Genomic DNA, 14,665 nt, shown 5'->3' on the forward strand with positions numbered 1-14,665 from the left:
AAACAAAACTTGTCACCTTACTCAGGTCACACTGGAGTCAGAGCGCTGAGCGTGCACTTATGCATTCATAAAATACTATTCACATGGTAATGGCATGATCACAGTCATGCTTTTGGTTTCGATTGGTTTCTCCTTCACTGTGGGAATGCCCACCGTAAACAGGATAAAATATGTTATAGTTCAGGTTATTTGGAGGTAAACTTGGGGCATGGGGATTTTATGCACTTCAGAAGATTCCAGACAGCAAATCAATTCATGATTCAAGACAGCAATATAATTCAATCTTGAGAACTGCGACAGTGAGCAGTGCCTTTTTTTTTTTTTAAACTTCAACTCAATCCAGCCAAAGACGAACTCAAGTGCAATTATTTATTGGTTGATATGCCTGCACTGTAAGGCATACACAGAAGAAAGGAAAAAAAAAAAAAAAAACAACTACTGAGCAATTTTTCCAGAGTTAAAAATACTTCTCAAATAGTTAATTTTGCTCCATTTTGAGTTCAGAGTAAAACTGAGTTGGAGTGGTAGCAAAATTACCAAGTAATTGCATAACCGATTTGGTTGTGGCTCTGAACTGAGTAAAATAGTGCAAGAGTTAATTTCAAGACAGTCATGAAGAGTGTCAAATACCAGATAAATGAAGCTGTTGTAAAAAAAAAAAAAAAAAGTTTTAGAACAGCGTTGGAATGTGTGTGAGAGAAAAAAAAACAAAAACAAAAACCAACAACTGCCTTATCCATTTTGACTTGACCTGATGAGATTAGGAGTTGGCAGTGGGAGGGGTTCTTATGCATCTCAATGTGTGCGGGTTTTTTTTTTTTTGTTGTTGTTTTTAAAAACACTTCTCATTGAATACCCCTCCCACTGCCAACCCTTTCTCCCAAAACAATAGGAGCAGATTCAAGTTTTTGGGCCTGATACATTCTTAAGACTGAACAGAATCCCCTCAAGTGACCAAAACAGTTAAACAGAATGGGTAAGGTCATGGTTCCCCCCCACACACACACACTAACAATGCTCTAAAATTGTTTCACAACAGGTTTTTTTTTTTTTTTTTAAAGTACAAGCATGACATACATACTACATGGATATTATTATAGCTGAACTTGTGCTGAATACAAAAAGTCATGTGACTGAAAATACTGCTTAGATTTGTTGAAACTGACAAAATCAGAGCATGCAAAAAAGTCATTAGAGTGCCAGAAAATACCCTCAGACCCCAGAACGTTAAGCCACTTTTTTTAAGATTCCATTTTAGTATAATCTAGTTTATTAGTGTTCTTTAATTTTTTTTTTTTAAATAGGCTTTTTACATGGAATTACTGACTGGTGGATGTGTGAAAATTATGTGCATCATAAAAATGACAAAGGAAATCTGAAGAGAGCTACTGTAGCAAAAAACTGCTAAGAAAATTAAAATGTTGGCTAATGATAGAAAGGTTTCAAAACAGTGCCCATGCTGATGCCTGTCCACCACCAAAGTGCCTACAATGGGCACATGAGATTCAGAACTGGACCATGGAGTAATGGAAGGTGATGGCCTGTTGTGATGGACATTTTCTTTTATATCATGTTGGGTGCATGTGTGTCACTAGGATTCACTATTGGAAAAAGGCAAACCAGCAGAGAGAGTTTGATGCTCTAGGACTGGTGGTGTTCTCAAACATTTGTGATCTGGGCCCCCCCCCAACTGTAGCAAGTGTAGTTTGAGCCCCCCCTCTCCCCCCAAAAAATTAGAGACGCTATTACTTATTATTGGGCTGTTTGTTTTTTATTGTTATGTTAAACAACACAGTCTAAGACTGAATGTTCAATTTTGCCCTATATCCTTTTAAAAACTTCTGGACCCAGACGCAGTTCCAGATCACCTCCAAAATTTAAGTTCTTCATTGGGCCAAGACACGCATCTCGTAAAATTATGAACATTCATCTGAACATTTTTTTTTCTGCAAAGTTGCTAACAAACAAACACTCTACCCGAGTACTGGAGGTAGTTTAACAAACGTCTCAGTGTGACACGAGCCTGCTTTGTTTGGCAGCGTTCTTGAATTCTCAGCTCAATTTTAGTTAAAACACAGCCTCAGGTCATCCTCAATCTGTGCGCAATTGCAGTACTTAATTTTGAGCGCAGTCAGTTTTGAAAAGCCTGCCTCACACAAGCAATGTTGATGTGAAAGGTAGGAGAATTTTTAAGACAATAACAGAGCAGGGGGTACTCCTGCATCAGTGTTACCCAGAAGGATGAAAGAGAACAAGTGCTTCAGCCTGCTGTCACTCTTCAGCTCAATAAGCTGCTCTTGCATTTGCAGTGGCGAATTGCTTGCAGTGCAAACAAACTGGTCCCGAACCCATGAAAATTACCACGCTGCATTAATTCATGATAAAGGAGCCCCAACCAAGTATTGAGTGAATAAATGAACACACTTCAGAAGTTGGACATTTCTGCATTTCCCCAGACCCCCCCCCCCCCACCATTAGCACGCCTTTAGCATGCCATGACGATTTCACTGCTGCAAATTCTAGAGAATCAAGTTCCCTACTTTAAAAAAAAAAAACGCTACTTCAGATTTTCTGGAGAACCCTGCTAACCCCAACCCAATTGAGCACACTTCACTTACTGAAGACAAAACTGAAGGCAGAAAGACCCACAAACAAGCAGCAACTGATGACTGCTTTAATAAAGGCCTAGCAATGCATCTCAAGGAAGGAAACCAGCATTTGGCGATGTCCATGGATTCCAGACTTCAGTCAGTCACTGACTGCAAATGATTTGTTTCCAAGTATTAAAACCAATTCTTACAAAATCATGTTAGTATGTCCAATTACTTCTGAGCCTGTGAAAACAGAGGGACTATATAATAAATGGGTGTAATTCCTAATTGGTTAAAATTTTGTAAAACCCCTTGAATTACAGTTGAAAGTCTACACTTCAGTTACACCTTGAACGCTTAAATTTCCTATTTATTGTGGTCTACAGAGGCAAAAATATGAAAAATTGTGTTGCTGGTCATATATGGACCTGACTACATCATGACATTAATACTAATGGAGAAGTGTGTGTGATGCTTTTTATTTTTCTAAAAGTACTAGTGGACTGAATAGCTTGCAAGCATGACTAGGGATCCATACATCCCTAATTTCTACAGTATAAGGTACCAATACACAGTTCTGTGCATTCCTGCTCTACTACACCACAAGGTAAAATTGTTCATCTAGAGATGCTTCTCAAAATGGTCTACTTTCAGTGCAAGTAGACACAAGGAAACCAAACTAGGTGCAGTGGACTATAAATACCCAGATGAAGTGCTAAAAGCATATATGGTCAACAGTTTAAGTGTTCTTAAATGGCCAACATACAAAATCCTGATAGAAAGTAAGGAAAAATATGCAATTGTTCCAATGGAGTCCATTCTAGCATGGGTTTATGACATGGGGTTATTGCACTATGGGGTGTTACGAATGCAAAAATACTCAAGTTACTATCCTACAAGAATTTAGGCAATACATATTTGTATACATTCCAAGTGAACAAATCAGCAGCTCAGACATAGTTTAGTTCACTTGGAATGTATACAAATATCTATTGCCTAAATTTTTGTAGGATAGTCAAGACCAGCTAAACTAAGATCAAGTCATGACCAAGACTATAGCATATCGAGACAACGACTTTAAGGGACTGAGATCAATTAAGATCAAGGCAGGGCAACAGTGTCAAAACCAGGACTAGACCAGTACGTCTGTGTGTGTACACACACACTTACTTTAGGTGATATCCCCACAATTTGGTTTTGACCAATACTGAAACTAAATTCAGAGTCTTCCATGTCAGAGACCAAAATGAGAGAGGAAAAATGCACTTTGTGAAGGTCTTCTCTTGGAACCAATAATCAAGTCCTACAACACTAGACTCCGCTGTCAGTTTATCATCAGTGGTTGCCTAATGTACAATTATAGGTCAATAGGCTGCTGATTTGTATCCAATCCATCGCAGAGAGAAGGGAAAATGCCGCAAGCAACCTTTATTTGATATGCACACCTAAACCCACACCCTTGTTAGTTGATATACATTTTATGGTAACAAAATGAACCATCAGCATGCATTACTTAGTACGAGTGAGTGAACCCTGTCAGTAGTTTAGTAAGTGGCATTCCTCAAGAGAACAGATTGAAAAAAATAGTTCATACTGTTGACTATAAAATTGAACAAACGATCTTGTCAGTAACACACTGGGCCAAAGTTTCACTTCAGTGAAGTGGAATGAATATACAGTAGTGCTTGAAAGTTGGCAAACCCTTTTTAGAATTTGTTTTTGGATAAATGACCTAAAATACCAGATTTTCACACAAGTCCTAAAAGTAGATAAGGAGAACCTGCCTAAAATGAGAAAAAAAAAAAAAGGTCATTTACTGAGGAATAAGGGGATCTCTGATGTTTTAGGTCATTTACACAAATATAGAAAAGGGGTTCACAAACTTTCAAGCACCACTATGATTTATACTACCCTGTACAGAGTAAGAACAGTGTATACCTTGATTTCAAAAAAGTTGGGACAAAGTACAAATTGGAAATAAAAACGGAATGCAATGATGTGGAAGTTTCAAAATTCCATATTTTATTCAGAATAGAACATAGAGGATATATCAAATGTTTAAATGATACGTTTTCTCAGTTTAAAGAGAAAAATTAGGTGACTTTAAATTTCATGACAACACCACATCTCAAAAAAGTTGGGACAAGGCCATGTTCAAAACTGTGAGACATCCCCTTTTCTCTTTACAGTCTGTAAATGTCTGGGGACTGAGGAGACAAGTTGCTCAAGTTTAGGGATAGGAATGTTAACCCATTCTTGTCTAATGTAGGATTCTAGTTGCTCAACTGTCTTAGGTCTTTGTTGTATCTTCCGTTTTATGATACGCCAAATGTTTTCTATGGGTGAAAGATCTGGACTGCAGGCTGGCCAGTTCAGTACCCGGACCCTTCTTCTATGCAGCCATGATGCTGTAATTGATGCAGTATGTGCAGCATTGTCATGTTGGAAAATGCAAGGTCTTCCCTGAAAGAGACGTCGTCTGGATGGGAGCATATGTTGCTCCCATCAACATATGGATATACCTGGATATACCTTTCAGCACTGATGGTGTCTTTCCAGATGTGTAAGCTGCCCATGCCACATGCACTAATGCAACCCCATACCATCAGAGATGCAGGCTTCTGAACTGAGCGCTGATAACTTGGGTCGTCCTTCTCCTCTTTAGTCCGAATGACATGGAGTCCCTGATTTCCATAAGGAACTTCAAATTTTGATTCATCTGTCCACAGAACAGTTTTCCACTTTGCCACAGTCCATTTTGAACGAGCCTTGGCCCAGAGAAGACATCTGCGCTTCTGGATCATGTTTAGATACGGCTTCTTCTTTGAACTATAGAGTTTTAGCTGGCAATGGCGGATGGCACGGTGAATTGTGTTCACAGATGATGTTCTCTGGAAATATTCCTGAGCCCATTTTGTGATTTCCAATACAGAAGCATGCCTGTATGTGATGCAGTGCTGTCTAAGGGCCCGAAGATCACAGGCACCCAGTATGGTTTTCCCGCCTTGACCCTTACACACAGAGATTCTTCCAGATTCTCTGAATCTTCTGATATTATGCACTGTAGATGATATGTTCAAACTCTTGGCAATTTTACACTGTCAAACTCCTTTCTGATATTGCTCCACTATTTGTCGGCGCAGAATTAGGGGGATTGGTGATCCTCTTCCCATCTTTACTTCTGAGAGCCGCTGCCACTCCAAGATGCTCTTTTTATACCCAGTCATGTTAATGACCTATTGCCAGTTGACCTAATGAGTTGCAATTTGGTCCTCCAGCTGTTCCTTTTTTGTACCTTTAACTTTTCCAGCCTCTTATTGCCCCTGTCCCAACTTTTTTGAGATGTGTTGCTGTCATGAAATTTCAAATGAGCCAATATTTGGCATGAAATTTCAAAATGACTCACTTTCGACATTTGATATGTTGTCTATGTTCTATTGTGAATACAATATCAGTTTTTGAGATTTGTAAAATTATTGCATTCTGTTTTTATTTCCAATTTGTACTTTGTCCCAACTTTTTTGGAATCGAGGTTGTACAGTTTTTAAGTGCAGTCATGTCCTCCACAATTTATACATGCCTTTAGAAGAAACCACGAATAAGGATACACAATCACATTTAACATGTGGATTAAACACAAATCACAAACAAACTCACCTTTGCGGCTGTCGTGCCACACATCAAACTCCACATTGCGGTACAATTCAGGCTCCAAGGCCTTCAGTACCTTGTAGGGAAGAGCAAGCTTTGCTGGGCCATCTATAGCCTAAAGAAGTAGTCCCAAAATGTAATCTCTCAAAAATCACTCCAATGTACATTGTTCTATTTGAGGGTTAGGACACTGAATTCCATCACCTTTTGGTCTTCAGTTCCAATTTTAACCTTTTCCTCAGAGCGGTTGTGACCACTTAGCTCCCATTCCTCTCTATAAAATATAAAAAATGTATAAAAATTAGACATGAGAAGAATAAACAAAATAATTGAAGACTAAAAATACACTAATAAAAAAAAGCTATGGTTATGTGAAGTGTATCGAGCTAACGTATTGATTCAAACCACACTACTTCCCTTAAATTAGTTAAAATAAATTAGTTGAAACGAAAAAGTACATACAGCACATCATTTAAAAACAATAGACATTTTCATAAAGCAGTTTTACAGAAATCAGGACTTAGATTTCAAATGAACAAGCCAGAAGCAACAATGGCAAGAAAAGTGTGAGGGGACCCACTCAGACAAAACAAGGAGGAATCCTTGAAAGGAACTGGACTCCAAAAGGTAACCCCACACACTTCTGCTTGATACCAGACAGTAGGATTATAAAAATCAATTGTAAAAAACAGTACTGTTCGACTTCAGTCTTACAAGTCATAAAAGAGTGGAGTCAAACAGTACCAAACATGTTAAAAGAATGTTCAGGATGAGCATATTGTGAATACAAGTCTTGGGATAAGAACAAGGCAGTCATAACAAATCTATAGTATCCAGATAAAATGTTGAGATGCATTCACATGGGCACTATAACCCATGCCTTTAGAAGGCGGCCTCATCATTCATTTAGGTGTGAACCACAACAAAACATGCATATAGAGACCTGGGTGCACTGTCCTCAAGGGGATCATAACCAGCATCCTCACTGCATCCAGAGAGGCTGTTCCTGTAGCGCCTCCCCCCTCCCCCTCTGAACCCATCCAGTGTCATATGGAGATCCTCCTCTTCAATGCCCAGAACACGTGTGTACAACAACTCGTACAGCAGAGCTTCAAAACATAAAAAGAAATAAATGTATAACCACTCTCTTTATGCCAAAAAATTCCATTCAGAAAGTGCCTATTCATAGGAATGTACATTGCAGACAGAGTTAGGGCAGACAAAAAAAAAAAAAAAAAAAGCACTCGATTAAGGGATTTTTAAATACTTATCTAGCTATTGTGGTAAAATCTAATGTATCCATGGACCTGTATGTAGCTACAATTTAAAAAAAAAAATATATATAATTCAGTCAAATGGACTACCACTGGTTGTAGACGGTTTAATTTGAAGCTTATACAAAACTCACATTGGCATATTGCTGCATTCACTGGATAGGTCCTTGGGTATACAATGTCATAGTGGCCATTATTTGTGCAACAGAGCAAAATCTGTAATACACGAAGCACTGTTTAAATCTACATCACCCAGAAATCAATATAACAATACTGCTAAGGTCTAAAGTGACAGCCCTCTGTTTGGAAGTGCAGTGGTAAAGGTATATAGTAATTTAATAAAAATAAAAAGGGGGGGGGTTTCAAGTTCAAACACTACTATTGACAATGTTGACTCTATTGCAAATATAATGAGCAGCTATGTACAGTGTTGAAGGTGCACTGAAGGTTTAACTGTTAACTGATAAATGGCATCAACTGGGGTTGTCAATTGTTTAAAAAAAATAAATGGGGGGGGGGGGGGGAGACAACACCTAAAATTCAGAGCATTAAACCAAAATACTTCAAAAATGTTCTGCATTATAATTTCCTTTATTAAAAAAAAAAATAAAAAAATCAAAATCTTGACAGTTGTTTCAGGTAAAAGAAGTCATAACCCAAAGTGCATGTTTTTACACCTCTTGCCAACAAAGCAAATCAGTTGTATAAAATCAAGCACTACTGACCAATCACAACTCACCTTACACAAGTTAACCTCCTCTCCAATCTCAGTTGGTGACTTCCCAGGGTACCTGTAAATTATGAAGTGCCGCCTACACCAAACATATTTGCATCACAATTTAAACACAAAAGTACATCTAGCCATATGATTTAACACTGGTATTCTTATTTACTCCAAGCCCTGATCACAGTAAGAGTGCACCAATTATATTTACTTGGGGAAATTTTATTTACAAAATTATTTCTTACTGCAATATTGGGTTTAATCTACAACCCCGATTCCAAAAAAGTTGGGACAAAAGTACAAATTGTAAATAAAAACGGAATGCAATAATTTACAAATCTCAAAAACTGATATTGTATTCACAATAGAACATAGACAACATATCAAATGTTGAAAGTGAGACATTTTGAAATTTCATGCCAAATATTGGCTCATTTGAAATTTCATGACAACAACACATTTCAAAAAAGTTGGGACGGGGCAATAAGAGGCTGGAAAAGTTAAAGGTACAAAAAAGAAACAGCTGGAGAACCAAATTGCAACTCATTAGGTCAAGTGGCAATAGGTCATGAACATGACTGGGTATAAAAAGAGCATCTTGGAGTGACAGCGGCTCTCAGAAGTAAAGATGGGAAGAGGATCACCAATCCCCCCAATTTTGCGCTGACAAATAGTGGAGCAATAATCAGAAAGGAGTTTGACAGTGTAAAATTGCAGAGTTTGAACATATCTACAGTGCATATAATCATCAAAAGATTCAGAGAATCTGGAAGAATCTCTGTGCGTAAGGGTCAAGACTGGAAAACCATACTGGGTGCCCATGATCTTCAGGCCCTTGGACGGCACTGCATCACATACAGGCATGCTTCTGTATTGGAAATCACAAAATGGGCTCAGGAATATTTCCAGGGAACATTATCTGTGAACACAATTCACCGTGCCATCCGCCGTTGCCAGCTAAAACTCTATAGTTCAAAGAAGAAGCCATATCTAAACATGATCCAGAAGCGCAGACGTCTTCTCTGGGCCAAGGCTCATTTAAAATGGACTGTGGCAAAATGGAAAACTGTTCTGTGGTCAGATGAATCAAAATTTGAAGTTCTTTATGGAAATCAGGAACGCCGTGTCATTCGGACTAAAGAGAAGGACGACCCAAGTTGTTATCAGCACTCAGTTCAGGAACCTGCATCTCTGATGGTATGGGGTTGCATTAGTGCGTGTGGCATGGGCAGCTTACACATCTGGAAAGACACAATCAGTGCTGAAAAGTATATCCAGGTTCTAGAGCAGCATATGCTCCCATCCAGACGACGTCTCTTTCAGGGAAGACCTTGCATTTTCCAACATGACAATGCCAAACCACATACTGCATCAATTACAGCATCATGGCTGCGTAGAAGAAGGGTCCGGGTACTGAACTGGCCAGCCTGCAGTCCAGATCTTTCACCCATAGAAAACATTTGGCGTATCATAAAACAGAAGAAACGACAAAAAAAAAAAAAAAAAAAAAAAAAGACCCAAGACAGTTGAGCAACTGGAATCCTACATTAGACAAGAATGGGTTAACATTCCTATCCCTAAACTTGAGCAACTTGTCTCCTCAGTCCCCAGACGTTTACAGACTGTTGTAAAGAGAAAAGTGGATGTCTCACAGTGGTAAACATGGCCTTGTCCCAACTTTGAGATGTGTTGTCATGAAATTTAAAATCACCTAATTTTTCTCTTAAAACGATACATTTTCTCAGTTTAAACATTTGGCATGTCATCTATGTTCTATTCTGAATAAAATATGGAATTTTGAAACTTCCACATCATTGCATTCCATTTTAATTTACAATTTGTACTTTGTCCCAACTTTTTTGGAATTGGGGTTGTATATGGGGGACCAGAAATTGTTACACCCACTTTGTTAAAATTAACAATATTGCAAATGGAGCAAATTAACCTTTATTTAAATAAATAAAATATACTCCACCTGTAAAGCAGAGACAAAGCCTTAATCTCCACTTGCCCCGCAGTCTCCTACAAGTACATTTAAACATCACCTCACATTTTATAGAAACCCAGCAACTGCACAATGTCAATACTCCAAAGTTGCCAAATTGGATGTTACGCATTATAACCCCCATTTTTGACACACAGCTCCAGACTGCAACCATTTTTGTAGACAGTGCAACTAAATTTTATAACTAGATGCAACGATTAGACTTGCAAAAATACCACCCCATCCCCTTTTTAATCGTCGTAAATCACGTGAAACACCAGAAGGAAGCGAGAACTGGTGTGCGCGCACACATGCATGTCCAGGTTAGAGAGTGAGAGGCAATGGCATGCTGCCACTGCTGCAAATTTCACTTCGCTCACAAGCAAGTTGTATGAGGGTGAAATTCATCTGGTCGGTGAATAACCAGAAGTGGTGCTGCAAGACAACTCTGAAAACAAACTGCTGTCAAAAGCAGAAACTACAGGAAAAAAAAAATCATGTTTCTCCTACATTTACATGGGAGTATCACAAGAGAGACAAGCAGGTTGCTGGAGCCTGGATGCCCTTCATTCTCCATGATTTTAGCAATAAAAGGCAAGTGACTGGGCAGGACTGCTATTGCGCAAAATAGAAATATTGATTTAAAAAACAGTACCCACAAACGGGAGTGAGGACAGTGTGGCCAACAGCGAGACTGGCATGATGATGATGATGCTCAATCAGTGAACATGAAGCTAGTTATCTAGCGAGCTACTTGGCTAGTTACCCAACGAGAACAAAATCACGAGATCGCTAAACACCACAAGTTCCATGCAGATTTAATTGGCTCTAACCAAATTTCCATAAACCCTATAACTGTTTTACAAAGCAAGTTTTTTTTTACTACCTGTGGACATCAAGTTGATTCTTCTTATTTTAAGAGAAGTATACTGCAGACAGCGTGCAAATCGACTTGCAGACAACACTAAAATGTTCATTCAAGTTAAGCAATTTGTTAAGTTGTCTTTTTATCATAACCAAAACACAATATCGGCATTACATATCCAATGTTTCATTATTGTCTCTGCTCGTCGATTCTATGTTTCCACCAAGCCGCCACTGGATATGACGTCACATCAACCAGACCAAATTTGCGATGGCGAATTCTCAACATCATGCAAATGAGAACCATGCCAAGACCAATCAGTTCAGCATGTGGTACATGGACTTCTCTAGAAAAGCAGGAGTCAGCAAAAAAAAAAAAGTCTGACCAAAATGGTGAAAGTATGTGTCACATTGCGTGTTAATTTAAATGGTGTGCCTGAGATTTTCAGTAAGGCTCACCAATGTTAGTGGAAAAATTAAGCCTGGATATACATATGCCCTTTTCAGAAAAGGTTTCCAGCATAAGACTACATATATAGGTAGCCTATTTTGACAAGTAAACTTATCAGAACATGCTTAGTATTCAAATGTATGACGCATTAACTTAAGGGCGTGCAAAAGGGAAGTGCGCACGCGCAAATCTCGTTAGTTTCCATAAGCTAGAAAATTTAGCAGGACACCTGCAACCCTCTTTAATTCAAACTTACTAACCTTTGGGTCGTCCAAACGCTCCAAATACTTCTCAAAAGACCCTTCAACAAACTGCAATAAACAAAAGCCACAACATTATAAGTCAAATCCATAACAGGCCTTGCTTTAAAAAAAAAAAAAAGTTATGATTGCCAGGAAAGAAAAAGTATGCTACTAAGTTCGATTAACTCACAGGCTCGAAGTTGTATTTATTCTCCCTCATGAAGTTGACGCAGTCTTTTCTTACTTTTTGATGATAATTCTGAGAGTAATAAAGCTACCAACAAAAACATTCGAATTAAATAGGCTATAAAGCCACAAAAGCAACTTATTTTAAAAGCAGTTTTTCAGGAACAACGCTTCAAGACAAACTCCACTAGCTGCGAGCTTCAGTTAGACAGTAAAATCCCCCCCCCCCAAAAAAAATATCCTGACGTAAAAACAGTACCTGTTCAGAAACAGCTCGGAATAAACAGGACGCGTCACGAGCCATCATTTTTCGGTACAAACCGTGACTGGCTAGGTACTCGTCCATGTTCACAAAATACTTCTTCAACGCTTTCTGCATCGCAAAGAAAACCGTATTCTAGAGAGAACAAGAAGCATGCGAAGCTTCATAAGTTTTCACGAAGGCCATGAGGGAAAAGGTCGAAAGGGTTGCCCCCCCAGTTCCGAAGGAAAGCAGGTGCTTACAATGGGTAGTAATTAACGGTATGGTCTCAGTGAGTGAATCGTCTGCTGCAGTTGACCTTTGCGCTTTTCATTATTTAAATTTAGCTAACCACCAGCGAAGTGCCTGACAGTTTTTGTGGATACAGCTGGTATGAGCCGGAATAACTGCGTATTATTTGCCACCCTGAAAAGCGTTTCAATGCAAAACTCAGTTTTTAACTAATACATTGCTACTCGCACGTAAGTTGTGCATGCGCTATCAGCTTGTCTTTCTTGAACACACTCATTATTATTATTATTTAGACCGTTTAATAAACGAGGTTTGTTTTAAAAGTAATTAGTTGTGAAAACAAAGAATAATTAGCCTATAGTAAATTAGTTAGGCTAACTACAATAGTGGAAGAAATATTCAGATCCAAAGATGCAATGTGTAAGAATTTGGCTATGTGTAAGAATTAATTGACTATCTTTTTTATCTTTCCTGCAAATAATTTCCACTATCTTTTTCATTTTTGCTTGTATTTTCAATTAACTTTTTTTTTCACCTTTTTTTTTTTGAGAACCCAAAGACCGGAAGTTTTTCCTTATTGTGCAAAGATCGGAGGCCATCTGCCTTAATATCAACAGATCTTCGATTAAAGTTAGACTGCCTTTCAGATTTTTCAAGTTTGGGTCATAAAAATAATTTTCCCTGGCACACAATTATTTTTGTTTAGTGGACTTAAAGCTACTGAATTTGAATCACAGACTTCCAATTTTATTTGGGATTTTTTTTTTAATAGAGCAGTTAATTTATTTAGGGCCATGTGTGCAGCCTTTGACACCATTGAGCACTCCATTCTTCTGGATAGACTAGAAAATGTTGTGGGAGTTAAGGGAACAGCCCTCTCCTGGCTTAGGTTTTATTTAACTGGCATGGGTTTCCCAAAAGCCTAAGAGTGTCTTAACTAGGAGAGAGAGAGTGTTCATTGTGCTGCTCGCTCAAGAAGTTAAACCAGGCTTATCTCCACATCTACTCCTACATCCCAAGCCCTGCAGGTCTCTGGCATTTTTCCTTTAGATAAACTTGGGGAAGTTACATCTGTAGATGTGTACTGAATTGGGCTTACAATCACTCGCATACACTTGTGCCGGTCGTTGTCAAACACAGCACTTGGCTGGATAAACAAATCTGCAGTTACTATGATGTCACGTGAAAGGCTCTGGAGTCAAGCTCATGCATTCTCAGGATAAGATTCAACATAAGCATGAGCTAGAATTATTTCATCATCTGTCCAGAAAAATGACACCATCTAATCTTGGTCTGTCTTGCAGTTACACTCATTAGGCAGGCTTTCCTTTTCTTTTCTGATGGCTTTTAGCTGATGGGAGAGTGGAGTCTGTCATGTTTGCCCATGCTGACTTGTTTTGGTTAAAAGTAGGTCAAGCAAATGCATTATATGTATGTATGCACCTTTCTACCCAAGCTATGGCTCTGGTGTCCAACAGAGGCCACTGCATCGGAGGTGCAAGGCCCAATTCATCTCATCTCATCTTATTATCTCTAGCCGCTTTATCCTTCTACAGGGTCGCAGGCAAGCTGGAGCCTATCCCAGCTGACTACGGGCGAAAGGCGGGGTACACCCTGGACAAGTCGCCAGGTCATCACAGGGCTGACACATAGACACAGACAACCATTCACATTCACACCTACGGTCAATTTAGAGTCACCAGTTAACCTAACCTGCATGTCTTTGGACTGTGGGGGAAACCGGAGCACCCGGAGGAAACCCACGCGGACACGGGGAGAACATGCAAACTCCGCACAGAAAGGCCCTCGCCGGCCCCGGGGCTCGAACCCAGGACCTTCTTGCTGTGAGGCGACAGCGCTAACCACTACACCACCGTGCCGCCCTGCAAGGCCCAATTGTTTTTCTAAAGATTTTTTTGTTATAAAGACCCAAGTACCGGAGGTGCAAGGCCCTGTTGTATTCGCTAAGAAATATATAATTTTTTTTTTTTTTATTTGGGACCGAGCCCCGAAGGTGCAAGGCCTCTAGTGACCAGAGGCCACTGCACCGGAGGTGCAAGGCTCTATTGTCTTTGTATCGATTCTTCTTCTTATTATTATTATTAGGGCCTGAGCACTGAGGTCAAACCGAGGCCTGAGCACCGTAGGTGCAAAGCCCTATTATTTTCGGCATCATCTTCTTTTCTTCTTCTTATTATTATTATT

At 39.1% G+C, this 14,665-nt stretch overlaps 1 protein-coding gene across 1 annotated transcript in view; it reads right to left on the reverse strand.

Annotated features, from left to right (window-relative positions):
* Positions 1–12,346, reverse strand: part of alg13 (ALG13 UDP-N-acetylglucosaminyltransferase subunit) — a 65,862-nt gene extending 53,516 nt beyond the window's left edge. The window contains exons 1-9 of the mRNA XM_060935031.1: positions 12,227–12,346; positions 11,972–12,055; positions 11,800–11,850; positions 10,216–10,262; positions 8,256–8,328; positions 7,651–7,732; positions 7,186–7,351; positions 6,447–6,516; positions 6,249–6,357 (exon numbers count right to left, since the gene is read on the reverse strand). Of these exons, the coding sequence (XP_060791014.1) occupies positions 6,249–6,357; positions 6,447–6,516; positions 7,186–7,351; positions 7,651–7,732; positions 8,256–8,328; positions 10,216–10,262; positions 11,800–11,850; positions 11,972–12,055; positions 12,227–12,346 (802 nt within the window). The remainder of the gene's footprint in view (positions 1–6,248; positions 6,358–6,446; positions 6,517–7,185; positions 7,352–7,650; positions 7,733–8,255; positions 8,329–10,215; positions 10,263–11,799; positions 11,851–11,971; positions 12,056–12,226) is intronic.
* Between the last annotated feature and the right edge of the window lie 2,319 nt (positions 12,347–14,665).

This window comes from Neoarius graeffei, chromosome 12, assembly GCF_027579695.1.
Source record: "Neoarius graeffei isolate fNeoGra1 chromosome 12, fNeoGra1.pri, whole genome shotgun sequence".
In the NCBI taxonomy this organism is placed as follows: domain Eukaryota; kingdom Metazoa; phylum Chordata; class Actinopteri; order Siluriformes; family Ariidae; genus Neoarius; species Neoarius graeffei.